Raw genomic sequence first — 27260 nt, 5'->3', positions numbered from 1 at the left:
CGCCTGCGATAACTGTTCTCTATTCCTGCTACTCTTGTAGATGACTCCTGAGCTCTCCCTTCCCTTCTCCCGAGGGGACTGACTTTGTGTGAGGCGTGGCTGGACGCGTCTGTTTTCCTTGCCCTGCATTTTCCTGTTCTCGCTTTCTCCCTTGTTTCGGTCAGCCCTCTAGTACCTACAGCGTCCGGCCACGCCCACGGCGGCTTGGCTTTCCGTGTTGGGTGCCCGGGAAAGGACACACACACACAGTTGGCATGTTCCTGGGCTTCACTCCAGGGTAGAGACAGGGGTGGAGGGGGAGGGGTGGGCGTCTAAAGCCTTTGTTCCAAGTGGATCCTGCCCTGTGGGCTCTGGGCCGAATGGACCGGCCATGCCTCCTCGCTGGCATCTGCTGGGATGGAAATGCTACCTTTAAATGCCAGCCAAGAACTGGCAAGGGGCCCCTTCCTTGGACCGCCATCAAAGCTGGTTTGGGAGTATCTCATTGGGCAAAGCAGAGAGGAGTCTGGACCAACCCACTGACCCCCCCTCCCCCACGCCACCCGAGGCAGCGTCCCCAGCCGCCCGTGTCGGGGGCAGGTGGGGGCAGGGGGCCGGGGAGGGTTAGTCCCACGTTGCGTAAGACGAATTATCCCAATTACCTCCCTATCTCTCCTCCCATCCCACCTTGAAGCTTCACGGGCCTCCTCTCCCATGAAACACGCTCTCATTACTCACCCCTTCCGCTTGGGGTCCCGGGTACCAGGCTCCGAGGCTGGGCTGGGCCGTGTGGCGGGCTGGTGGGGCAACTGTCTCCCGGCATCACCCAAAAGAGAAAGAAGGAGGAGGCGGCCGGAGGGTCGGTAACTCTCGGGGGTCTCCGCAGAGCTGAGGTAGGCCTGTGAGGAAGGCCCGAGGTCCAGGCCGCCCGGGGTCACGGTCACGCCCCAGGGAGGAGGCCCAGGCCGTGCTCTCCACTCCCGAGGGCCTGATGGAAGCAGAAGCAGTCTGCAGGCAGGGGTGGACGGGGAGGGATGGTGCCAGCGAGGTGTCTGGGGGAGAGGTTGGAGGGAAAGGAGGTCGAGTGAGGATGTTTGTGTCCCCCTCCAACCCCCCAAAGCTGTTTGGCCATCGGACACCCGAGGAGGGGCCTGGAGGAGGGGACAGGAGCTTAGCCTGACCCGGGTTCTTCAGAAAAGCGGGAGCTGGGGGGTCCTGGGGTGACAGACCCGGCGAGATTTCTCACCCCAGACTCAGGACCGCAGTGATGGGACCAGAGGGAGTAAAGCCGGCAGGACCGGCAGAAAGACAGCGCTGGTGACTGACTGACGCGCTCACGTACTGGGGGGGCGGGGCGGGGGGGTGGCCTCCTGAGGGTTCCAGAAGGCAAAGCCAGCCACTGCCGAGAGGAGGGAGTGTGGCTGCATGGCCAAGGGCTGGGGCTTGATTGGTTTTGTTTTGGGCTGTGTGTGTGTGTGTGTGTGTGTGTGTGTGTGTGTGTGTGTGTGTGTGTGTGTGTGTGTGTGTATCAAACCCAGGGCCTCCTGCCGCTGAACTAGACACAGGCCAGTTGAGAGAGGGCAGGAACGACCAGTCAAGGGGCACGAGGAGGACGGGCAGGGTGCAAGAGGCAGCGCCCAGTTGGAAGAGGACCCAGGGAGTGGGCGTCAGCCAAATAATTTCTTCCTGGGTGGGCGGGAGACAGTCCTGCAGGTGAGCACGTGGGGGAAATGACGGGGTTGGGATCAGGGTGTTTTTCTTCCGGAGGTCACTCCCGTGCAGATTCCCCCCCCCTCCCCGAAAGCTTTTGACAGGTTATTTTTTCTTTTTCTTTTTCTTTTTTTTTGCTTTTTGGGTCACACCCGGCGATACACAGGGGCTACTCCTGGCTCGTGCACTCAGGAATTACTCCTGGCAGTGCTCGACTCTATGGGACCCTGGGAATCAAACCTGGGTTGGCTGCATGCAAGGCAAACGCCCTCCCCGCTGTGCTATCACTCCAGCCCCCTCTGACAGATTTTAAGCGGGGGAACTCAAGCTTCCCTTCCTCCAGCTCTCAGCCTGGAGACCTCAGCCCGGGACAGGAACTGGGCAGCCTTTGGGGGATGGACACGTGATTTCTCAAGCATGAGGAAGGCAGCTCTTTGTCACTTCTGTCCCCTTCCCCTGCACCCCCCAGCCCTGCTTGTTTGGAGGCTGAGGTCCTGGTCCGCTCTATCCCTCAGTCGTCACTGTAAGGACTGGGATTCGGGAAACTACCTTCTCACTCCCAGCACCCCATTTTCCAGTCCTCAGCTCCACCACAGGAAATGTCAACGTTCTGACACTGTTTCCTGACCCCAGAGGAATAGGCCAAAACAGTATCATCCTTCGTATCACGACACTAAACAGTCATGTGATGATTCCAATTATTTGTGCAGCTCCGAGCTTATAGTCATTCCCAAAGCAAACAGTAAAATATAATCCGGGTGACCTTTAAGACATTGAAATTATTCTTTCTTAAAAAAACAAAATCTCGAAGAAATAGAAATTCTCGAAGAAATAGAAATGAGTTACAGTCCTTTTTATAGGACCGACCTCCTCCCGTTTAGCCTCCTGAAGTCGTTCGTTGGTCTAACTTTAAAAACTTGGTGCTTGGGGGGCTGGAGCGATAGCACAGCGGGTAGGGCGTTTGCCCTGCACGCGGCCAACCCAGGTTCGATTCCCAGCATCCCATATGGTTCCCTGAGCACCACCAGGAGTAATTCCTGAGTGCAGAGCCAGGAGTAACCCCTGGGCATCGCCAGGTGTGACCCAAAAAGCAAAAAAAAAAAAAAAAACCCCTTGGTGCTTGGGAAAACCCAAACAAAACAAACTTGCTTGAGGGCCAGAGAGAGAGTGCAGTGGGGAGGGCGCTCTCTCTGCACCCACTCAACCCTTGTTCAGTCCCCAGCACCCCACGCCCCATCAGAAGTGATCCCTAAGCACAGTGTAAGACCTGCACACAGCCAGATGTGCCCCTCTAGCCCCATAAAAAAAATCACATGGAGTTGGAGACCTTTTACTCTCTCTCTCCCTTGGGGTGTTCTGGTTTGCAATACAGGTACTAAGCGGCCGTCGTGTTTGGCCCATAGTCTACTTTCAGCAGCATCTCCCGTCCCGAGCCATCCCTCCAACCATCATTTACTCAGTGGTCCCTTCTCTACCCCAGCTGCCTTTCCCCGCAGCATGTGAGGCCGGCTTCCCAGCTGTGGACAGATCTTCCTGGACTGCCACAGAGGCGGAGGGCGGGGGTGGCAGGAGGGAGACTGGAACCATGGGTGGTGGAGAATGGGCACCGGTAGAGGGAGGGGTACTCGATCATTGTATGACTGAAACCTAATCACAAGCATTTGTAAGTCTGTAACTGTATCTCACGGTGATTCTTTTAAAAAAGATTAATTAAATAAGTAAAATAAAAACAAATGGAGTTGAGAGATAGCATAGCAGGGAGGGCCCTTATCTTGCATGCAGCAGACCCCAGTTCGATCCCTGGCATCCCATATAGTTCCCTAGCACTGGCAGGAGTGATCCCTGAGTGCAGAGCCAGGAGTCACTTCTGAGCATCCTGGGCGTGGCCCCCAAACAAAACAAAACAAAATCAAGTTTATAATAAATAAGTTCATAATCTTTTTTTTTTATTTTTGGGTCACACCCGGAGATGCACAGGGGTTACTCCTGGCTCATGCACTCAGGAATCACTCCTGGTAGTGCTCAGGGGACCATATAGGATGCTGGGAATAGAACCCAGGTCAGCAGTGTGCAAGGCAAATGCCCTCCCCGCTGTGCTATCGCTCCAGCCCCAATACATTCATTATCTTGATGCTGAGTTGCACCTTTGGCAGTACCGGTCAGGGGTTTTTTCTTTGCATCGAGGAGCTCATGTGGGTTCCCGCTTCTGGGTTCCCTGAGGTCATGTCCGGGCAGCGCCCTCTGCATTCGTCCCGGGTGGCCCGTGTGAGACGTGCTCTCTGGGGGGACAGCCCCACTGTAGGCATCAGTGAGTGTCTATGCCAGATGCAGGTGTGCATGCGTGTCTTTCCGTGCCCACAGCTGTCCAGAAAGTCCCCTTCCATGAGAGACGAGCTGCCTTCCATGCAGCGTCTAGCCCAGGACAGTCTCGCCTTTGAGCAGTTGGAGCCACTTGCTCTGGGAGTAGCACCCGGTGCTCCCTCATGCATACTCCAGACATTTATATTTCACTAGGGGAGGGGCCAGCACCCAGCGGTGCTCAGCGGTTACTCCTGAGCTCTGCACTCAGGAATCACTCCTGGCAGTGCTCAGGGGGCCCTATGGGATGCCGGGAATCGAACCTGGGTCGGCTGCGTGCCAGGCAAGTGCCCTCTCCGCTGTGCTCCAGCACCACGCTCCAGACTTTTTTTTTGGGGGGTCACACCGGTGATGCACAGGGGTTACTCCTGGCTCATGCACTCAGGAATTACTCCTGGCAGTGCTCAGGGGACCATACGGAATGCTAGGATTTGAACCCGGGTCAGCCGCGTGCAAGGCAAATGCCCTCCCCGCTGTGCTGTCACTCCAGCCCTACGCTCCAGACTTTTGAGCCATCTCTCAGCCCTTCACTGAGCTTTTTGTCTCTTTTCACATGTTTTTTTTTGTTGTGTTTCTGGTCTGTACCTGGCGGTGCTCGGGGCTCACTCCTGGCTCTGTGCTCAGGGATCACTCCTGGCAGGCTCAGGGAACCCTTTGAGATCCTGAGGCTCGAACCCGGGTTGGCTGCGTGTGGGGTAAGCGCCCCTGCTCACTGGACTATTGCTCCAGCCCCTCACTCGGGCACCTCCATCTGCACCCAGTCACCTGATGGACACTTGTCAGCCCTCTGGGGTCCATGGGGGAGGGAGAGGTCACCTCCATTTGTGGGCGGGGCACCCGGCTCAGTCTTCATGCCGCCCCTCAAGGCATCTGCATTTCATTCTTCCGCTCTCGGCTGCCTCTGTGACCTTCTGCCCAGGCCTGGCCTTGTCCACGAGGGCCCTGGGGGTCGGGAAAGGAAGGAGGGTCCTGGCGAGGGGAGGCTGTGCTCGCTCCCTGGGAGGGCGCCCCAGGACACTGAAGGTGGCTGTCCTGGACTGGGGCCACTGGGGAAGTCCACCTCCACCTGTCTGTCCTCTCTGCAACCTCCCCCGGTGGCAGAGCCGGGCCTCGGACGCAGAGGGGACTGCCTTGGTTTTAGTCTCGTGCCAACCTGGGTGCCATCTGCCCCTGCCCTGTTCCCGCCCTGCTTCTGCTGCAAAGACCTCAGCGCTGTCCAGAAGAGGGAAGTCCAGGGCCTGGGCATTTACAGAGAGATTTTTTTAAAAAAAATTCTTTTATTGAATCATAATGAGACACACAGTTACAAGAATGTTCATGATTGGGTTTCAGTCATATAATGTTTCAACACCCGCCCTTCACAGTGCACATTTCTCACCGCCAGTGTCCCCAGTTTCCCTCCCGCCCCCACCCCTACCTGCCGCTGTGGCTGGTACTTTTCTTCTCTTTCCTTCTTTCTCTCTCTGCTCCCTCTCTCCCTCTCTCTCTCCCTTTCTCTCTCCCTCTCTTCCTCTCTCTCTCCCTCTCTCCCTCTCTCTTTCTCCCTCTCTCCCTCCCTCCCTCTCTCTCTCTCTCTCTTCTCTCTCCCTCTATCCCCCCTTCTCTCTCTCCCTCTCCCCTTCTTTCCTTTTGGGTACTATGGCTTGCAATACAGATCCTGAAAGTTTCTCATGTATATACCCAGAGAGATGTTTTCACCTCCAGGAATTGAAATCTTCTCAGTCACTCACTACTTTTGCCCCCAGATTGAAATATTTTGACAAAGTCCGCAGCATCTTTCACGCAGGAAGTATTTTGAGTGATAAGTCAAAAGGTCCCCGAGGGAGTGTGTGTGTCCTTAGGCCTGTAGGAATCACAGCGGGCGCTGGGGGCGATCAAGTGGGAGACTTGAACTTCGCACCAGCGTGTTCGTGGGAGATAATGGAAAAAGGGAAGGTGCTTTGCCGAGGCTCATAGCTCCCACCCATCCGTGCTTGCTGTTTCTGCCTTTTGGGTCACACACACCTGGCGATGTTCAGGGGTCGCTCCTCACCCTGCACTGAGGAATGACTCCTGCTGGTGCTCGGGGGGGACCATATGGGATGCTGGGAATCGAACCTGGGTGGGCTGCATGCAAGGCAAACATCCTCCCCGCTGTGCTATCGCTCCAGCCCCTGCCCTTGCTGTTTCAGGCCCGGTGACAAGGCTGTGGGGTGATTCTCTTTCCCGAGTGTGTGTGAGGAAACTGACTTAACTTTGCCGTTGTCCTTTTGTGCTGTTCTTATTTTTCCCTTGTTAATAGAGCAGACATTCTCATCACACATACTGGAACCAATAGAAGAACTTTCAGAAGAAGAAAAAGGTAACGAAGGATTTCATCAGGATTTATCCTTGTGAGGCTGATGTTTCGGTGTAAACCCCCAAACCCCAAACCCTGGCTGAGCCTGTGGTCCAGTGATTTCTGTGCTAGGGTCAAAATCAGGGCAGACATTTAGGTTCGGTTTCTGTAGGGATCCCTCAAAAGCTTCCTTTCACAGTGGATATTTTTCAAACCTCATCACTCTGAAATGAACGGGTCCAGTGCTCCTCCCCACATTATTTTTAATAGCAAGGAAAGCATCATATTGGAGTTTTTGATAAAGAATATTTGTTTTCAGAATAATATCTATCTGGTAAAGTTTGGGTGGTGTTATAGGTTTAGGGAGGTAATGACACTTATTGCTTAGTCTTTTTTTTTTTGGCAGTTCTAAGTTTGATTTTCTATCCATTTTTATGATTTATGAATCTTAAAAAACATAAAGAATAGCTGCTAACGCTAGACTTGCTAGATCAATTGTGTTTGTGATTTTTTTCTCATTAGCAATTAGGATGCCTTCCGTATCTCTCTTAAGGAAAAGCAAATTGTTAATATTTATATGGGTCCGGCTTGGTCATTTTTGTTAGGGATGTAAAACGACGTTCTAACTTGTTCCTACTTAGTATTTCTTATATCTCCTATGTTCTCTGGATTTCTTTTTCAACTTAAAAAAAAAATAAAGTTTTACAAAGCTTGCAAATCGAGAACTCGATCAGGCACATTCAGAGTTTCTACCACAATAAGTACTTTTGTTTTGCCTGTAAGGAACAGGCTTTCAGGCTCCTGTAATTGCCCCTTATTGAAGTCTGCTGCATGAAATCCCTCACTCGCTGGATAATCTCTGTGACATGTCAAGCAGCTCCTAGGAGAAGTCCAACACCTTGGAACCCGAGTCTCGGGCTGTCTAGTTCACCTTTCCTTCATGCTCGAGGCACTAGCTCTCGGGGACAACCGTGGTCCATCCACTGTCTGCTCTCCCGTGGCAGTACCCAGCGACTGTGTCACCTCCCCAGGCTTCCTCCAGTTCTTCTCTAGGACACGTATGGTGTCAGTTTGGGATCCAGAACTGGCAGACACTGTCCAAGACCATTGTCAGATTGGGGGAACCAGGTCAGGAAAGAAAATCACTGTCACATCCCTCACACGGCTCCGGAAGGTGACTGGAGATTGCAGAGAACCTACCGAAGCACCCCAGAGCCCAGGGGCCTCCTTTGCAGAAACCCGTGACCACCTCTTCAAGGCACAGCGCATGGAGCCAGCAGGCTGGGCTGCAGTGATCAACGGCAGTAACATTCCCGAGTTTGCACCACCGTTTTGCAAATGCCCACCCAGCCAAATTTTGTCAAGCACTGGCAAGAACCACCCTGGCAAGGACTTAAGATGTGACACCCTTATGCGCGTCTCTCTCGGTGGTGACTGTTTTGATGCCTGTGCAGACACATACGTGGCGGTCATCTTCTGCAGGATGTCCCGTGTCATGACCCAGAGGGATCTCAGAGGCCCTTTGACCCCTCTGAAGCTGCAAACAGCAGGAGTAGGAGCCAGTGCCCCATCACCAAGTTCCCTTCGGAACAAAGCTGGAACTGAAAGAACAAAGTGATGCCCAGAGCTGCTAGTGGTCTTGGAGGAAGTCCCTTTTCCTTTCTGGTTTTGTGTCGTGGCTCGTGACTAAGACGGACAAAGCCTCTTCCAACTCAGTTCTGGGGTTTTTGTCTTGTTTGTATTTTTTTGCATTCTACTTTTTGCTGGCGCTGTCGTTGTTTCCTCTAAGTGCTGTGTTGTCTTGTGTGATGCAACTGGTCCCGTGTGGAGGCTCATATGCACTGGCCATCTGTGGGCACGCTTCCACGCCTAACTGTCTCGTTAGGAGAGACTGACCGCCATCTCTTGGTCTTGGTGTGAGATTTCTGTGACGGCTGAAAACCACAGATGTCGTTGGCTGACAAGTGATTCCTTTTTTTTCCAGCTTTTACCTAAAATCTTTCCCTCCTGTCCACTCCACGTGCTTCCTCTCTCTCCCTTGCCCTGGCCAGCTCGAGCCCTGTGAGAGGTCTTTCCTGCCAGGCTTTCCCAGTGATGCCTACCTGATTTCAAAGCGGGCACCAACAGAGTGCAAACTGGCTGGCAGAGGCAAATAAACGTTTCCTGTGTGGTGATGTTTGGGGAAGGCCGTCTTCAGAAGGAACTTAGCAGCCCAGACTCAGGATGAACTGGGACCCGTCAGCCAATGAAGGCAGCCACTCTCGGCTCTTCCAGAGTGTGGCCAAGTCATTCTCGGCATCATTTAGCCCCGTCCCCCCCGCCCCATGCAGTTCCTTTTATATCTGCGATATCACCCCTCCCCCAATCATTGATCGGAGCCCAGGGATAGTGTGATGCAAGAGGAAGAATGCGTGTCTGACAGGTGGGAGGCCCTGAGTTTGATTCCCCGGCACCTCCCGTTCCCCTCAGCACCCCTGGGTGCGCCTGGGAGCCCCCAAGCATTGCCGTGCGAGTGCGGCTCCCGTGAGAATAACACAAAACCCACGACGCTGGCCAGCTCGGGCGCAGAGGGTGTCTGTGCGCGGGCGGGCGCCCCCTGCCTCCCCCGATCCGTGTGGGTTGGCAGCTCTAGGTCCTTGCGGAGTGGGCAGCAAAGCCACTGTCCCACTGCTCTCGATCCGGAGGGGCTTCCTCGGACCCCCGTGCCGTCCTTGCTGATTCCAGAACGCGAGAAGCCTGACAGGGGGATGCCGCGGCTGAGGATGGGGAAATGTGGACGTTGCACCCGACTTTTGTCGTGACCATTGTTGTTGTTTCAGGGGCCACGCCTGGCCGTGCTTAGAGGCCAGCAGGGCCCCGTCCGGTCGTGCTGGGGGGCCAAGTGGTGCTGAGGATCGAACCCAGGGCTTCACGCATGCCAGGCATGTCTCTATTTCCCAGCTCCCCCTCCGGTCACATGAAGTTTTACGATTTCCAGCTTAGCCAACTGCTGACTAAGCAGACTGTGAAAGAGCATCACCTTATACTTCCCCCTCCCATCTCTTAAAAATTGTGATACCTTTGCATCCTGTATTGTGCCGAATGACAATGATTTTTTTTTAATAATTTTGCTTTGGGGGGGGTAAAGATTTGAATGCTTGCTTGCTGTTTACAATGATGTGCTTCCCCTGTGTTCTGCTTAGAAATTTCATGTTGTTTGTTTCATCCTCTTGAAAGAATTTCTCCCCTACCCCTTATTTCAGGAAGGGAAAATGAGCAGAAGTTAAGTAACAACAAGATGCATTTAAGAAAGGCTCTGAAGAACAACCCCACCCTCACCAAGGAAATAAGAACAGTGCTGGAACAGAGCTTGGTGGAGAAATTGGAGTCCCTGGGGATTAACGCGGTTAGCACACAAAGCTTTGGAGTATTTGCTAGCTTGGTTTCGTGCATGCGCGCATGTGTGTGTGTGTGTGTGTGTGTGTGCGCGTGTGTGTATGTGTGTGTGTGTGTGTGTGTGTGTGCGCGTGCATGTGTGTGTGTGTTGGGGGCAGGGGCTGAGGAGTGAGCCACCTTCTTTTTTTGCTGGACTAGTTCACACGATGATTTTGTTTGGTTTGGTTTGGGGGTCACACCTGGCAGTGCTCAGGACTTATCCCTGGCTCTGTGCTCAGGGATCACTCCTGGCAGTGCTGGGGGTCGAACCTGGGTCAGCCATGAGCAAGGCGATGGCCTTACCCACTGTACGATCTCTCCAGCCCGTAAGTGATGATTTTGTAGCTGGAAATCTTGTGAATTAAGTAGCAGAATAAAAGCAGCACAGAAGAATCTGGCTCTAAACCGTTGGCTCCTTCACTGCCTGCCCATGTGTGTGTGGTATATGTAAGCATATGTACATGGTGTACATGCATACCCAAGAATGTTTGCGCACATAAGTGTGTTAGTATATGTAAGTGTAAATGTATATCGATAAGTATCTATATACATGTGCCTACATTTGTGTCCAGATGTATGTATATGTACATGTCTCCACATAGATGTAGATTCTGTATGGAGGTTATATGTGCACATGTGTGTGTATATTATTGTAGCCACACCAGATTAAGAGCTTGATCATTTCACATCATCTCTTGGGGCCAGAGTAATGGTACGGTGGGTAAGGCACTTGCCTTGCATGCATCTACCTGGGTTTGGTCCCCAGCACCCCATAAGGTCCCCAAAGGGACCAGAAATGATCCCTGAACTCAGAGCCAGGGGTCAGCTCTGAGCATTGCCAGGTGTGGCCCCCAAATGAAACCAACCCAAACTCCAGTTACTCAATTTCTTTCCAACCTTCTTTCCTTCCTCTGCTTGGCCCCGTCCTCCCAGTTAGCTCCTCCTCTCATGTCCAGCTGCTCCATTTATATGATTTTTTCACCCATGGTCCCACCAAGGGTGACCCACCAGGGGCCCATTCAGGATTTGCTGGTTGGATTCGCTGCTTGGGAGTGGGGGGGTGGTCTTTGCTCTTTCCTTAGAGGGCTTTACGCCCTCGTTTCTCCTTGCTTGGCACCACGCAGCCTGGCGTGGGCCCATGTCCCCCTCCTTGCCCCCCATGCATCTGCCCTGGCACTGGCCAGGTGCCTTCTGGGCAGTGCCATGCTGGGCCACGGGGGTGGCCAGGATGTTTCACTCTGTGTTTCGGTGCCCTCCCCCCCGCCCAGGTAGCAGTACGGGCGAAAAGGTTGGCGCCACCAATGCCAGCAGATGTCCCTGAGATGAGAAGCGTCCCGGCGCCACCGGGTAACTAGCCCCTTTACCCCGCCAGGGCGTCCGGGGCATCCCCACCGACCACCTGAACAGAGTGCTGAGGGCCGTGGAGGCGGCGAGGCTGGAGCGAGAAAGGCAGATCCCGAACATCCAGCAGATCCGGGAGCTCCTGGAACATCAGGTCAGCTGCAAAATTGAGGAGAGAGCCTCGCTGTCTTCCGGTAAGTCTGCGGCTCCCCGGAAGGGAGCAACCTTGACCCTGGGGGGGAGGAGGAGGAGGAGGTGTTCCCCGGGCACAGGCACCGGGGCCGTGCAGACCGCCCTGTATTCTGCTTTCTTGCCCCGTCAGAAAGGCAATGGAGGCACGTGAGTGACACCGCGGCGGCCGTCCACGGGGCTGAGAAGCACAGCGTCTCCCAGACGGACACCGTGTCCACGGGGGAGATCCCCAGGGCGGCACCGCCAGCGCCCAGGAGCCGACCGCTGCTTAGACAGAGGCCCGTGTTCTCGGATCGGACGGCCGTCCCCAAGTGAGGATTCGGAGTCCCTCGTAAAGAGCTATTAGGATTGTCAACATGTGCCTTAGTGTGGGCGACCCTAACAAAGGACCCCGGGCGGGTGACTCACAAAAACAGCCATTTGTTGTCTCACTCTCTGGAGCTTGGAAGACCAGGGTTGGGGCTTAGGCCTGTGGGGTCTGGATGGGGCCTCTCTCCCTGCGCCTGGAGGGACGGATTTCTTGGGGTTGGCCTCGGGAAGGGGAAGAATCGCTGATGGGGCCCTCTTCTAACAAAACAAAAAAAAGAGGAGGAAGTAGGGGATGGTGGAAGAAGGTGGGATAGAGGAGGAGGAAGAAGGAAGAAGAGGACAGGGGAAGAGAGGACCAATGACCTCAAGGACCCCCGTTTTTGGTTTTTTTTTTTTTTGCTTTTTTGGGTCACACCCAGCGATGCACAGGGGTTACTGCTGGTTCTACACTCAGGAATTACTCCTGGCTGTGCTCAGGGGACCATATGGGATGCTGGGATTTGAACCCGGGTCGGCCACGTGCAAGGCAAACGCCCTCCCTGCTGTGCTATCACTCCAGCCCCCAAGGACCCCTGTTTTTATGACCTCTTTCTAACCCTAATCACTTCCCTAAGGCCTCGACTCCAGACACACACACCCCTTCCCCTTCCCCCCTCCCCCCTCCTTGGAGACTCAGGATCTCCACAGACGGATTTCAGGGCCACAGTCTAGCAGTGCACACAGAAGCTTAGCCCACTGGTGACCCCCTCCCCCAGCCATTCCTCCCCAGTCTCCCCTGGGACTGCCCCCCCCACCCCTGTGGCTTCCTTTGCTCCTAGCCGTGGGTTCAAAGCAAAGATCACCCGTTCTGAGTGGGCGAGAAAGTACAGTGGGGAGGGCACTCACCCTGGGGTGTTGATCCCTGACACTCCGTATGGTCCCCTGAGCACCACCAGGAGTGATGGCTAAGTGCAGAGCCAGGAGTGACCCCTGAGCACCGTTAGGTGTGACCCCATAACCAAAACCCCAGCTCCATCCTAGGGCTGGCTGATGCAAGCCGTTTAGAAGCGAATCTTTCTTTTCCAGAGTTCCTAAGAAGACGAGCACAGAAGATCTTATTCCCAGGAAGTCTTCGACCTTGACGTGAGTCCACTGGGGACCTGGAGGGGGAGGCGGGGCAGGTTTATAGATTCTTCTTAAATTCTTTGGCACCTTCCTTTCCTGGGCGGCTAGTCACAGCACCATGACTGACCAAAGCCCGCCTTCCCAAATGACAGTCAATGATTCCTTTGTGACATGGCTGCATGTCTTCCCTGGGTGTCATCACATTGTCACCTCCACCAAGAGGTGGGACCTCACCCGAGTCATTTCCAGGTTCTCCACCACCCCCCACCCCCAGTAGTTCTTCATAAACATGAGAACGACAGATTGAATGAATGACGTTGAGTTTCAGTGACAGGACAGAGTAAATCACGTTACACTTAAGTTGATAAGAGTTGATAAGGGTTTCACATCTTCGTCTCTCGGACTCTGGGAAGTTATTAAGACTCTTGTCCTTGGATCAAGAATCTTGGTGCCTATATACGATGGGATTACAACTCACGGTCACTGTCACTGTCATCCCGTTGCTTATCGATTTGTTCGAGCGGGCACCAGTAACGTCTCTTATTGTGAGACTTATTGTTACTGTTTTTGGCATACCAAATACACCACGGGCATCTTGCCAGGCTCTGCTGTGCAGGCGTGATACTCCCGGTAGCTTGCTGGGCTCTCCGAGAGGGGCGGAGGAATCGAACACCGGTTGGCCCTGGGAAAGGCAAACACCCTACAGCTGTGCTATCACTCCAGCCCAATTACAACTGAACTGTAAGGAAAGATAAAGTCATGCAGTTGGCTGCAACGTGGATGAATGTGGAGAGCATCGTGCTGAGGGGAACTGGCCAGAGGCAGAGGAGCAGACTAGTGGCGAGAGAGACAGAGAGCTGGAGACCTGGTCTCAGTAGGAAGCAAGGCACTGGGGCGAGGGTGAGGGGGATAGTCAGCCACGTGGTCCCCCAGCACCGCCCAGGCTCACTCCTGAGCAGAGTCAGGAACACCTCGGGGTGCGTCTGACCCTCCAACTCCCTCCAGCTGCCCCCCTCAAGAGAAAAGAATCCTAGTGCAGCTCCCCGCCTACTTCATCTGTGCCACCCTTTTACCTGGCCGGCTCCAAGCTTCCGTTTTCTTGTCTTGAATACGGGATGATGCCATCTTACTCGTAGGATAGTTTTACAGATAAAGCGAGGGCTTAGGGAGGTACATGGGAGCAATTCTTGATACCAATGGGCAGTCAGCAAACTGTGGGTTTATTGGTACTAATTTTTGGTAAGACTAGCTTTTCTCAGGGCCAGAGTGATAGCACAGCAGGTATCCAGGTGTTGGCCTTACACACGGCTGACCTGGGTTTGATTCTCAGCATCCCATAGGGGTCCCTGAGCACCGCCAGGAGTAATTCCTGAGCGCAGGGCCAGGTAACCCCTGAGCATCTCCAGGTGTAGCCCCCCAGACAAATAAGCAAAAAGACTAGCTTTTCTCATAATTGAATTTCATCCTGTTCTCCGCCCCCCTCCCCGCTTTTTATTGATTCATCGTGAGATAGTTATAAAGCTTTCTTGTTTGAGCTTTGGTCATACAATCATCAAACACTTATATCCCCTCACCAGTGCACATTTTTACCACCCAAATCCCCAGTATTCCCCCCCCATTCCAATCCTTCCTCTGCCTGTGTGGCAGACAATTTGCCCCATACTCTCTCTCTCTACTTTGGTTACATTCGATATTTCGACACCAGTCCTGCCACCACTCAAATGCTAGACAATTTGTTTTGGATTGCTTGCTATCATCCTATCCTATTCTTGAGTGATTGATGCCATAAATAGGTCCTTGTTGAAGATTACATGCATATTACCCAAGTGTTTCTCTATATATTACACAAATGTTTCTGTATATTACATGCAATATTATATATTGTATGTAGTAGAGTTTGGATTTGTGTCCACGCAACTTCTTTTTTTTTTTGCTTTTTTTTTGGGGGGGGGGGTGTCACACCCGGTGATGCACAGGGGTTACTCCTGGCTCTGCACTCAGGAATTACTCCTGGTGGTGCTCAGGGGACCATATGGGATGCTGGGAATCTAACCTGGGTCGGCCGCATGCAAGGCAAATGCCCTCCCCGATGTGCTATCGATCCAGCCCCCCACGCAACTTCTTATTGTCTAGTTCTCCCTCTCGGATAACCAGCAAGCTACTGAGAGTATCCTGCCCGCACGGCAGAGCCTGGCAAGCTCCCCGTGGCGTATTTGATATACCAAAAACAGTAACAATGATGGGTCTCATTCCCCTGACCCTGAAAGAGCCTCCACCATTGGGAAGGATGAGCAAAGAGAGACTGCTAAAATCTCAGGGCTAAGACAAATGGAGACATTACTGGCACCCGCTCAAGCAAATCAAACAATGGGATGACAGTGATACAGTGATATAGTAGAGTAGGGGAAAATTAATAATTATTAATTAATAAATTAATTGTCCAAAGCACTTTAAGTGTAGATGATCTCCGGGGAAGGCCTTATGCCATGGGGTACAGAATACTGAATATTGTTGGGAATCTGGGTGTCCGTCCAGTGAATATGTGGGGGTTGGGACGGAACCTACCAAGCAGTGCCTCAGGAGCTTTTAGGGCTCTTTCCAGTGATACTCAGCCACTTGGACGGTTCAGTGCTCAGGCCCTTGACATGACCCTGGCTCCACCAGAGCCACAACCAGGTGATGCTGAACGGGGGATGGAAGGGCTCCAGGCCCCCAGGGCTGAACCTGGCCAAACGCTGGGGCCAATGGTGCCAAGAGTTGAACTCAGGGGTGTGTCCTGCTCGATGTCCTCAATCCCTCAATTAATGCTTTAAAATTAGTGCATGCTTCGAGGAACTGTTTTTGTTTGTTCGGTTTGGGGGCCACACCTGGTGATGCTCCAGGCTTCCCCCAGGCTCTGCACGCAGGGATCACTGCTGGTGGTGCTCAGGGGACCTTTGCTGTGATCGTTGTGGAGTAGTGCGTTATTTGATTTCTGTGCTGATCCTTCCATGCATCCGTGCAGGGAGAGCCACTTGGCTGCAAAGTAGAATTCTTTGGTTATATCAGTTGTGAGATTTGATTCGCCAAGATTTTGCTGAGGGTTTTTGCCTCAGTATTTCATCAGAAATATCAATCTATAGTTTTCTTTTTTCTTTTCTTTACTTTTTTTTTTTTTTTTTTTTGCTTTTTGGGTCACACCTGGCTTTGCACAGGGGTTACTCCTGGCTCTACACTCAGGAATTATCCCTGGCGGTGCTCAGGGGACCATATGGGATGCTGGGAATCGAACCCAGGTCGGCTGCGTGCAAGGCAAATGCCCTTCCCGCTGTGCTATCGCTCCAGCCCCCTCTTTTCTTTACTTTTTATTTTTTTTATGTTATCCTTGTCTCACTTGAGGATCAGGGAACTGTTGACCTCTTAAACTGTTTGGGAACCCCCTCCCCAACTCTCCATTGATTATTTTGGGAAGAATTTGAGAAGGACGGGGATTATGTCTTCTTTGAAAGTTTGGTAGAACTCACTAGTGGAAGGCACTGGGCCTGAGCTCATTCTGCATTTCTCTTTCACTTCAAGTGGGGGTGATTATTCACGGGCGGATCCAATGAGATCAGGCATGTAAAAATCCTTCTTAAGGGGAAATAAAAAGTAAGCTGTCATGACATCAGAAGATGGGATCGTTTCCTGCCCAAAAGAACCCGGACCCATCCTCACCCCCATCCCCACTAAGAAATATTTTCCTTGGATGTGTGAAAACCAAGTGTAGTAAGAACACATAGGGGCTGGAGCGATAGTAGAGCAGGGAGGGTGACTGCCATGTATGCAGCTGACCCAGGTTTCGAGTCCCAGCACCCCATCATCTTGTCTGCTGAGCACGGCCAGGAGTGATCCCTGAGCGCAGAGCCAGGAGTAAGCTCTGGGTACCACCAGATGTGGCCCCCAAACAGCAATGAGAAATCCAGAGTTGGGTTTCAGAGAGGTGGCAGGGCTTGGGTCTGTCTTGGCACCCAGGCCACACGCTGGCAGCTGTGGCTTTGCTTGCATCCGGGCCCATTCTCCACCCGGTGGTCCTATGGCCATGCTCCATGTTCCCGTGGTTGTGCTCCGTGCCGTGTTCCCATGGCCTGACTCCGTCATCCCATGTTCCCCTCGCTGTGCTCCATCCAGTGGCCCCGTGGCCTGGCTCTGTCCCATGTTGCCATGCTGTTTGCTGAGCTGTCGAAAGAGTCCCATCCCCTAGTGATCCTGAAGCTTTTGGAAACGGCACCCACCCACCAAACTCCCCTTTGGATCCATGTAGGACCCCTCCCTTCAGCTCCGAGGAGGACCTGGACGGTGACGACGACCTGATCCAGGCTTACGTGTCCCCGGTAGCCGTGATGGTGCAGCCCGCCAACGCCACCAGCAGCCACTTTGGAAAGAATGTGGTGAAGAGTGACACGGACTGGACAGAAGGCAGCGAAGTGGATGACTCAGACCTGTCCCCCAAGCCCACGGGTGAGTTGGAGCCTCCGCAGCTGCTTTGGGGCTGTTCGGGGCGCCCAGTGCCAAAACTGGGGACAGCAGGGTATGGCAGAGCTTGGGCAGTGCTAGAGGGAGAGGATGGGCTGAAAGATACCCAGGCTGGGCCCCGCACTCATGCTAACACGGAGAAGGGGCAGGGGTACCCCGGGGCTGTGGCGACAGACGGGCAAACCAGCCTTCCCAGCGGCTGACACTCTGACCTCTTTAACGTCTCTCTACTGGCAACTCCTTTTTGCCAGAGACATTTTTATGCAACCCCTCCCCACGCCCTGACACAACCACTGTATCACTGTATCAGTGTTGTCCCATTGCTCATCGATTTGCTTGAGCGGGCACCAGTAACATCTCCATTTGTCCCTGTGGCGTTCAGGGTCAGGGGAATGAGGCCCTTTATTGTTATTGTTTTTGGCATATTGAATACACCATGGGTAGCTTGTCAGGTTCTGCCATGAGAGATTCTGCATCACTCTCTTCCGGGAGCTTTGTTTTATAGTCTCTGGATCTTGGCCGTTGATGAGATTACATGGTGCCAGGGTAGTTTTGTGGGTGTGACTGCCAAGCTACTGGAAAATGGGGGATCTGGGTGGAGGAGGCTCAGTCCGATCCAAGAAGGCTTGGAGATCTCAGTCACGGGTCCCGCATACCTGGGTTCCTCTGTCAGTTCCTTCATGGGTGTGGCTCGTCAGAGCATGTGAAGAGTGGCCTTGAGCGTGGCTGTGACTTGGTTCTGGAGGTTTTCGGCTGCCAGGGCTCTGCTTGGGGTAGGGAGGGAAACTCAACCCATCCCCTTTCAAGGGGGCCCTGGTGAAGACAGCCTGGCACGAGGGCAGGAGATTCTCCTCGGCACAATAAGTACATGAAATTGGAGCTATAGCACAGCAAGTAGGGTGTTTGCTTTGCATGCAGCTGACCCGGGTTTGAATCCTCTGTCCCTCTCAGAGAGCCCGGCAAGCTACAAAAGTATCCTGCCCGAATGGCAGAGCCTGGCAAGCTACTGTGGCATATTTGATATGCCAAAAACAGTAACAAGTCTCACAATGGAGATGTTACTGGTGCCCGCTTGAGCAAATTGATGAACAACGGAATGACAGTGCTACAGTGCTACAGTTTTTAACTTTATTTATAACTCCTATAGGAACCTCCATTAAGATACAAACCGAAAGTGTTGAGAAGATGCCTTCTAATCACCGGAATTTGAACAAGCCCGCTGGTGGGATTGGTATTGCCGACATGTTCATGAGGAAAGAAGTGAAAGAAGATCTCAAGGTGAAATCGCAGTTCTAAGCTTAACAAGACACAGGAAAATTGATTTTTTTTTTAATGAATACACATTAATAGGTTGGTAACGGGTGAGATTTTTAACTGACTTTGTTTTCAGCATGGCGATTTTTAAATATTGGAATGATAACTGGTAGGATCGCTTTGCAGGTTTCTTAAAAAAAAAAAAGTGTTGTTTGAAGCTTGCAGCTATACAGCAGATGGTATTACAGCCGCTCGTGGCAGCTGAGAATCTCGGGTCTGCTCACCCCAGTCCGGGGTCTTTTGACCGGACTGAGCCCCAGTTGGATGTCGGGTGTGGTGGAGAAATGTCTAAGAGAAAAAATTGAATCTGATTGAGCTTCTCGCCTGAATGGGTGGTAGTGTGTGGGGGGCAGGAACCTTACCACCCCGAGCAGTTCCAGAGCCCGGACCCCGGGCATGGGAGCATGGGCCTGTCCTGCTGTATTTCTGGGCCTGTTTGTGCTGATGGGATTGTCTGTTTCGGCGCCTCTCTACCTCAGCCCCCTTGGACTGTGTTCTGTTTCCCACCATGTGGAATCAGAGCGCTTTGTCACTGCTTTCATTCATTCGCCCTCTCTCTAGAGAGGGGGCCTTCCTCCAAGGAGGTGAGAGGCTGTTCCAGAACCCCAGAGGGAGCCCTTACCTCGGACATACACACACACACACACACACACACACACACACACACACACTTTATTTCTACAACGGAACACTTCAGAAACGTTTTAAATTCACAAGTGCCCGCGTGCGAATACATGCATTGAAACAGCAAGCAACTAAAGCAGTTCCCTCTACTCTCAAAGCCAAGATTTGCACCTCTGTGCCCTGGTCCTTCAGAGCGGGGGAGGGGATCCGGCCTCTCCTTCCGGGTTCACTGCCCTTCCGATCCCTGCCGCCCAGAGTTGTGGGGTGCTCCCGGGCATGGTGAGAGCCGCCTTTGCATTTCAGTGTGCAGACGTGGAGGATGACGACTGGGACATATCGTCCCTAGAGGAAGAGAAGTCCCTGGGGCAGAGACCTGGGAAAGATCCCGTGGAACCTCGACTTATCAAGAGTGACCCAAATCCCATGCAAGTGCCAAGTGCCTGGGGCCCCCCGAACCCCAAAGGAGCCAAGGAAGAAGGTGAGTGGCCAGGAGCAGAGCCTACTTCCATACCGAGATGGCGGGCTGTAGTCCCGAAAATCCGTCCACCTGGTCTTGCTGCTTCCAGGGGCTGGGGAGAGGCCCAGAGAGCCGGAGAATGTGCTTTATGTGCATGGGGCACACAGCCCAGCACTGCACGGACCCCATCGCCACCACTGGGTGTGGCTCCGGGTGACCCCACCCCCCCACCCCATCCCAGGGTGTCACCGAGTCCCACAGCATCTCATCGCCACCCAAGCACTGAGTCATGAGGAGGACCCAAATTAAAATAATCAAGAACACTGTCACTTTTAAAAACATCCATACAGGGGCTGGAGCAATAGCACAGTGGGGAGGGTGTTTGCCTTGCACGAGGCCAACCTGGGTTCGATTCCCAGCATCCCGTATGGTCCCCCGAGCACCGCCAGGAGTAATTCCTGAGTACATGAGCCAGGAGTAACCCCTGTGCATTGATGGGTGTGGCCCAAAAAGCAAAAAACAAAAAAAACCAAAAAATGCCCATATAAATAATGCAGCTGTGTCCCCGCTCCCCTCCCCCCTCCTCTCACATCCCTTCCCCAGAGCTTGAAGACTTCTGATCTTTTTTAGGTACAGAGATTAAGCATACGCCTGGCATGTAGACGACCCTGGATTGATCACCTCGCCATAGGGTCACCCTTGTGCATTGCTGGGTACTGTCACGGAAGTCCCTCCCTCCCTCCCCATCCACCCCTGCACTGTGGGGTGTAGCCACTGAGGTAGCCCAGGCCCAGCAGAAATTGCCAGCCCGGTTGGCCAAGTGGCCCCCAGGCCTCCTGAACACTGCTTGAGAGGCCAAAACATAATCATTTTCCTGAATGAGAGCCTTCTCCTGGCTCTCATTCGGTAAGTCTTCCTTACCGAACCACTTACACAGGAAATGTTTCTCCTGTTGTTTATTTTTTTCCTTCCTTCCCTTTTGGTCTCTGGTCACTGGGAGGATAGCACGTGAAGCCATCAGTTGACTGCTATTTCTGTTCATCTGGGCTCGTGTGTGGAGAAGGCCAGTCTTTAACTCTTCATTTTAGAGAGTGTCACTCAGTTTTTATTTATTTTTATTTTTTGTTCATTTTATTTTTATGAAGTTGTTCACAATAACTGATTACATTTTATATTCGAACACCAATCCCACCACCATCACTAAACCTTCCCACCACCATATTTCGGATGTTTCCATCCTGAACCCCAAACCCTGCCCCCCAAGCAGAACCACTGTCACTGTCACTGTCATCCCGTTGCTCATCAATTTGTTCAAGCGGGCACCAGTAACGTCTCCATTGTGAGATTTGCCGTTACTGTGTTTGGCATATCGGATATGCCACGGGGAGCTTGCCAGGCTCTGCCCTGTGGGTGAGATACTCTCGGTAGCTTGCCAGCCTCTCCGAGAGGGGCAGAGGAATCGAAACCGGGTCGGCCGCATGCAAGGCAAATGCCCTACTGCTGTGCTATCGCTCCAGAACCAAAATAATTTATTTTCTATTGCTACTTTTCCCGCCAGACCCACATGGAACCGTCTGCACTGTTCCAAGTCACAGGCTCAACACTTGTTTTTCCCACAAACCATGTTTACACCCGTCTCCCCTAAGGAAGTTGGTTGTTTGGGGGGCTTTTTTGCTTGTGTTTTGGACATTTAACCATTCCCCCTTAGCCTGTTTACGTATCTTATTTTTGCAGTCGGGGGCGCTAAACCCAGGGCCTCACACACGCCAAGGGGTGCGGACTTCACCGGGAGCCACCTCGGGCTGGGCCTTGGCTTGGAGATTTCGGTCTCCTGCCCTGGTTACCTATTCGAATGCACACGAATGTAACAGACACGTACAGGTCAACAGCCAGCCCTGTGCTGAATGCAGGGAGGGAAAGAGAGGCAGACGTGGTTCCTGCTGCCCAGAATCCATGCTGTGGGGCCTCTGAAAGCACTCCACAGAGTGGCCGTTGCTTTGAAACCTACTGAAAGCAGCTTATGGGGCCTGAGTGACGTGTGGGGGCCTATGGGCAGGGCGTGGAGGCCTATGGACAGGGCGTAGGAGTTGTGGGTGGGGTGTGAGGCTTGTGGGCGGGGCGTGAGGGCTGTGGGCAGGGTATGGGGCCTATGGGTGGAGCGTGGGGACTTGCGGGGCCGGGTGTGGCGGCTTATGGGCGGGGAGTGAGGGCTTATGGGTGCAGCTTAGGGCAGAAAGTGGGGTCTATGGGCGAGTCGTGGGGGCTTGTGGGTGGGGTGTGGGGGTCTGTGGGTAGGGTATGGAGGCCTATGAGTAGAATGTGGGTGGGGCGTGGGGCCTTGGGTGGAGCAAGGGGCCTGTGGGCGGGACTTGGGGCCTGTGGGCGGGGCGTGGGAGGCCTATGGGCTGGGTATGGGGCCCGTGGGTGGAACTTGGGGCCTGTGGGCGGGGCGTGGGGGGCCTATGGGCTGGGTATGGGCCTGTGGGCGGGGCTTGGGGCCTGTGAGTGGGGCATGAGGGTTGTGAGCAGGGTGTGGAGCCTGTGGGTGGGGATTGGGGCTCTATGGGGGGGGCATGAGGTGAGAGTCGTGGGCAGGGTATGGAGGCTTGTGGGTGGGGCATGGGGGTTGTGGGGCCTGTGGGTGAGGCGTGGGGCCTGTGGGCGGAGCATGGGGCCTATGGGCGGAGTGTGGAGGCTTGTGGGAGGAGTGTGAGGGCAGTGGGCGGGGTTTGGGGGCCTGTGGGTGGAGATTAGCATCTGCAGGCGGGGCATGGGGCCTGTGAGCGGTGATTGGCTCTTGTGGATGAGGTGTGGCAGCCTCTGGCGGGGCGGGAGGGCTGTGGGCGGGGCCTGTGGGCCTGTGGGCGGGGCCTGCGGGCGGGGCGTGAGAGCCTGTGGGTGGGGTGTGAGGGCTGTGGGCAGGGCCCGTGGGCCTGTGGGCGGGGATTGGCTCCCTGTGGGTGGGGCGTGAGAGCCTGTGGGCGGGGATTCGCTCCCTGTGGGCGGGGCTTGGCGAACAGCGTGTGTCCCACCCCCTGCATCAATTACAGCAGGCGATTTGGGATTTTTTTCCCCCCCAGGTTTGACTGTGCGTTTGTTTTAACCTCCGACGCCGCTTCCTCCTCTCCTCTCCTCTCCCTCCTCAGGACTTCTAGGGGAATCCAAGAGCAGCTTAGTCACTGTGACTGATTGGAGTGACTCCTCCGACGTGTGACCGTGAGCGCAGGCACCGCCAGCTCCTGGCCAGCCGGGCCAGCAGCGTCCAGCAGCGTCCAGCAGCGCAGGACAGCACGTGGCCGCGCCACCCCGCCGCTCCTGCCTTACGGATGCCCCCGCGGCCAACGGGAGGCCAGGGCGAAGCCCGAGAGTCTCTGACGGAACCCCATAATACAGTATTTGAAGTATTTTGAAGCATATAAAGGTGTTTAAAACTTAACGCTGCTTAATACCGTGTCACTGATAAAAAACAAAAACAAAAAGTCTTTCCTTCAGAACGGTACTTTAGTGTTTTAAGTGTATTTCTTTTCAATTAATTTTAAGTGAACTTAAATTTCCTTTATTTTTCATACAGGTGTTAATTTGAGTTGACTCTTTTTTTTTCATTCCCCCGCTACCCCCATTATCTTAGATTCGTTGTCCCTAGGAGGCATTTCATTCTAAAATTCCATTCATCTCCTTAAAAGCGAATTCATGGAAATCAGTGAAATCTTAAAAGTAGATTGGTTATTTGTCACATAGAAGTAAGTTTAGAATTTTAAAACTATAGCAAGGCCCATATTACATTTTCCCAGAACTCTCTTTGCCACTTGCAACATTTAACCATTGTAAGCATGTTATTATTAAACAATTATTTTAAAGCTTTGACTGCAATTTTGGCAGCACCATCTCTACCTTGGACATTTCATGAAATGTAGCTATTTTAACGGTATGGATAGAAAAAAGGGAATCATTGCTGAATTCTTACATGTGTCTGAATGTTTTTCGCTTTTCTTAAATGCCCAATCAGATTATGAGATACCTCAAAACTAATTTGGTTCTGTTCTTAATAATGACATTGCCGATAGTCAAAAATGTCATGTAAACCTGGGTGGGGGATGTCGAGGAGGATCCAGCATTTTTAAAAATACTTTTCGTACTCTCTGTACTCTGTTTCCCTTCCAAAAAACCCAAAAGATTCCCTTTTAATGAAATGGTTGGTTGGGTGTGAGATCTCCCTTATCTCTTCATGTCAACTTTTCAAGTAAACGTCCATGATATCCTCTCGATTGTGGCTGAGTTATTAGAGGTGAGTGCTGAGGCCAACTCACCTCCTTCTGCAGGTTGCAGCTGGCCTTGGCACGGGGCCCGCCAACCCCCTCAGCTCAGGTACGAGCCCTGTCTCACCTGCTGCCTCCCCGCCCCCCACTCTTCACTTCTGACCCACGCTCTCCCCCTTTTGAAAAACTTCCCATCAGGGGCCGCGTTCTGCAAATATACCCACTTCTAGGAAAATTTCCAGAAGCGCTAATAAATTCTGAGCTTATTTAGAGAGAGAGAGAGAAGAGGGGGAGAGAGAGAGAGAGAGAGAGAGAGAGAGAGAGAGAGAGAGAGAGAGAGGGAGGGAGAGGGAGAGGGAGAGGGAGAGGGAGAGGGAGAGGGAGAGAGAGAGAGGGGAGGGGGAGAGAGAGAGAGAGAGAGAGAAAGAATAGAGGTGAGGGCACTTGCACTGCACAGCTGACCCCGGTTCAATCCCATACTACACATGGCCCCAAGAGCAACACCAGGGATGATCCCTGAGCACAGATCCAGGAGCAAATTCTGGGCACGGCGGATATGATTCAAATAAAACAAAACCAAAACAACACTATATGGAGGTATGGGGAAGTCGTCGAGAGGGTAAGGTGCTGGCCTTGCATGTGGCAGACCCCGGTTCAGTCCTTGGCACCTTGGCACCGCATGGTTCCCCAAGCACTGTTGACCACAGACATGGGATGGAAGTAGCTTCTGGCCTCCTTTGGGTGTCCCCAACAGCCCCCCATCTGCCACCACCAACACTCATCCATTTACACTTACTCTCGCGTGCATGCGCGAGCGCACACACACACACACACACACACACACACACACACACACACACACACGACTTCTGCATGGAGCCCCTGGCAGCACGAGACACTGTTCCACCCGCCTTGTATTAAGCAATGATACCAAACCACTTTTAACCTAACTACTTCATTTAATTACAGCATCTTTGAGATGAAATGATTGTCCCAAAGTTACTGTCGAGGGTGCTAATCTTCACCCTAAAGATATGGAAAAGCTAGAGGAATCAAGTGACCAAAGGCCACTGGCTGGGAAGTGGAAGGAGGCAGCGTCCAGCCTGTCTTCACCCCTGAGCAGAGAGGGCCGGGGAAGTGGCCGGTCCTTTCACTCGCCCGCTAGACTCATGAATCCTGTCTGTGGACACCTGCACCGATCACTGATGCACAGGCGGACCTGTCTGAACCGTCCTCTGCTTGCCCCCCCTTGCCCCAAATACTGCAGGGACTGCGATTGTTCTGGACAGTCTGAAGAAGTTGGGTTAAAGTGTTTTCACTGTGTTCACCTGTCCAGCTTGGAAATGAAAAGTTATTTAAAATGCTAAAAAAAAAAAAAAAAAACACCCAAAAGTATTAAAATGCAAACTCATGGGGCGAGAGCCACGGGAGACAGCAACACGGGCTGGAGCCTGCATGTAACACAAAGGAGCCCTTCCTGGGTTCAGGTCCACGCACCACCTGGTCCCCGAGTACCACCACGAGCAACTCCTGAGCCCCAGGCCACATGTGACCCCCCCCAAACAAAACCCAAATGAACAAAAATAATCATACACAGTCACCAAAGCCTGCATCCACACTGGCTGGTAGCTGATGTACTCCTGCCTTCACTCAATCATGTCCCTGAAAAGAATACTTCGAGGGGCCGGAGCGATAGCACAGCGAGGAGGGCATTTGCCTTGCATGCGGCCGACCTGGGTTCGATCCCCAGAATCCCATATGGTCCCCCGAGCACCGCCAGGAGTAATTCCTGAGCTCAGAGCCAGGAGTAACCCTGAGCATTGCTGGGTGTGACCCAAAAAGCAAAAAAAAAAGAATATTTCAAGATCTGTCATGGTTTGAAATATATACGTACACGTATATATGCATGTGTGCATGTGACAAGTATGTATATAAGTATATATCTAGGGTATATAGGGCTGCAGCGATAGTGCAGTGGGTAGGGCATTTGCCTTGCATGCAGCCGACCTGGGTTCGGTTCCTCCGCCCACCCCTCTCGGAGAGCACAGCGAACTACCGGGAGTATCTTGCCCACAGGGTAGAGCCTGGCAAGCTACCCGTAGTTTATTCGATATGCCAAAAACAGTAACAATAAGTCTCACAGTGGAGACGTTACTGGTACCTGCTCGAGCAGGTATCACTGTATCACTGTCATCCTGTTCGATGAGCAACGGGATGACAGTGATACAGTGACAGGGTATATGCATCTGTATATACACATATATACATAGTTACAGGGTATAACTGCGAATGTATATGCACAACATATTCATGTTTATATAGCACATAAGCATAGTCTGTACATGTATGTCTGGGTATAATATATATTTGGGGGGGCAACACATGAATTTATTTCCTTTCCACTGACCAGCCCCAAATCCCTGCCATGTTTTCCTTTTTAAGTTTCACCTCAGGAGAACGCGCTGTTCACCCAGGCTGTGATCAGCATTGGAAAGTGTCTTACTCGTGCCACATGACAAGTCTTAGCCAACTCCCGACGCTCTGTCACCAGAGACTGTGCCGGTTCGAGTCTGGACACCGCTCAGTGCTCAGTCCCCTCTGCCCAGCTCTCCCCCCCTTTCCCCAGCCCACCCAGGCCCCTGGCGGCTGAGGCGGAGTGCGCTCGGGGCCTGCCGGGTGCCAGGGGGTGCCCAGTATGTAGCGTGCGGGGTAGTAACTCCCCCAGGAAAAAAAAAAAAAAACAGGGCTGTGGCTTGGAACAAATCCCGTCCGGGCTCAGGAATCCCTGGGGACGCCCGGCTGTGTCCCCTCGCCCTCTGGCATCTGGCCGGCTGGGAGGCGGCACTCACCCGCCCCAGGCCTCTGCGTGCTGGCTCGGCCCTGAACCTCTCCCTCATACAACCAACCCTTTGTTCCAAGGCCCCGGTGTGAGGACACAGCAACCCTCTGCCCCCGGAGCCGTCACCGCCAAGGGCCGTGGAGACAGGTGGACAGAACCACTTCACAGCCAGTACGTCTGACACGAACCTGAAGAGACAGTCGGTCGCCCCCATCTTCTGGTTCCAAGACACCCTCTCTAATTTACACACCCCTCCCTCCACCCCCACCCCCGCTAGATACATGAAGGTAAAGAAAAGATAGGTTGGGGGCTGGAGCAATAGCACAGCGGGTAGGGCGTTTGCCTTGCACTCGGCCAACCCGGGTTCGATTCCCAGCATCCCATAAGGGTCCCCTGAGCACCGCCAGGAGTAATTCCTGAGTGTAGAGCCAGGAGGAACCCCTGTGCATAGCCAGGTGTGACCCAAAAAGCAAAAAAAAAAAAAAAAAAAAAAAAGTAGGCTGATAGCCTTCGTTGTCGGAGGGGGCAAATACCTCGAACCCATGGCGCTAAGTT

General features: G+C 53.1%; 1 protein-coding gene across 5 annotated transcripts in view; it reads left to right on the top strand.

Annotated features, from left to right (window-relative positions):
* Positions 1 to 23875, top strand: part of DZIP1 (DAZ interacting zinc finger protein 1) — a 65062-nt gene extending 41187 nt beyond the window's left edge. For 4 of the 5 annotated variants that reach the window (XM_055131645.1, XM_055131657.1, XM_055131628.1 and 1 more), the window contains 9 exons: positions 6329 to 6388; positions 9607 to 9749; positions 11151 to 11313; positions 11442 to 11622; positions 12686 to 12742; positions 17004 to 17200; positions 18363 to 18493; positions 19457 to 19631; positions 22757 to 23875. In XM_055131645.1, coding sequence (XP_054987620.1) covers positions 6329 to 6388; positions 9607 to 9749; positions 11151 to 11313; positions 11442 to 11622; positions 12686 to 12742; positions 17004 to 17200; positions 18363 to 18493; positions 19457 to 19631; positions 22757 to 22824 — 1175 coding nt within the window. In that variant the 3' untranslated portion in view covers positions 22825 to 23875. The remainder of the gene's footprint in view (positions 1 to 6328; positions 6389 to 9606; positions 9750 to 11150; positions 11314 to 11441; positions 11623 to 12685; positions 12743 to 17003; positions 17201 to 18362; positions 18494 to 19456; positions 19632 to 22756) is intronic. The other variant, XM_055131650.1, reaches the window with a different exon arrangement.
* The last annotated feature ends 3385 nt before the right edge of the window (positions 23876 to 27260 follow it).

This window comes from Sorex araneus, chromosome 1 (assembly GCF_027595985.1).
Source record: "Sorex araneus isolate mSorAra2 chromosome 1, mSorAra2.pri, whole genome shotgun sequence".
NCBI lineage: Eukaryota > Metazoa > Chordata > Mammalia > Eulipotyphla > Soricidae > Sorex > Sorex araneus.
This window is presented reverse-complemented; position numbering and strand designations above follow the sequence as displayed.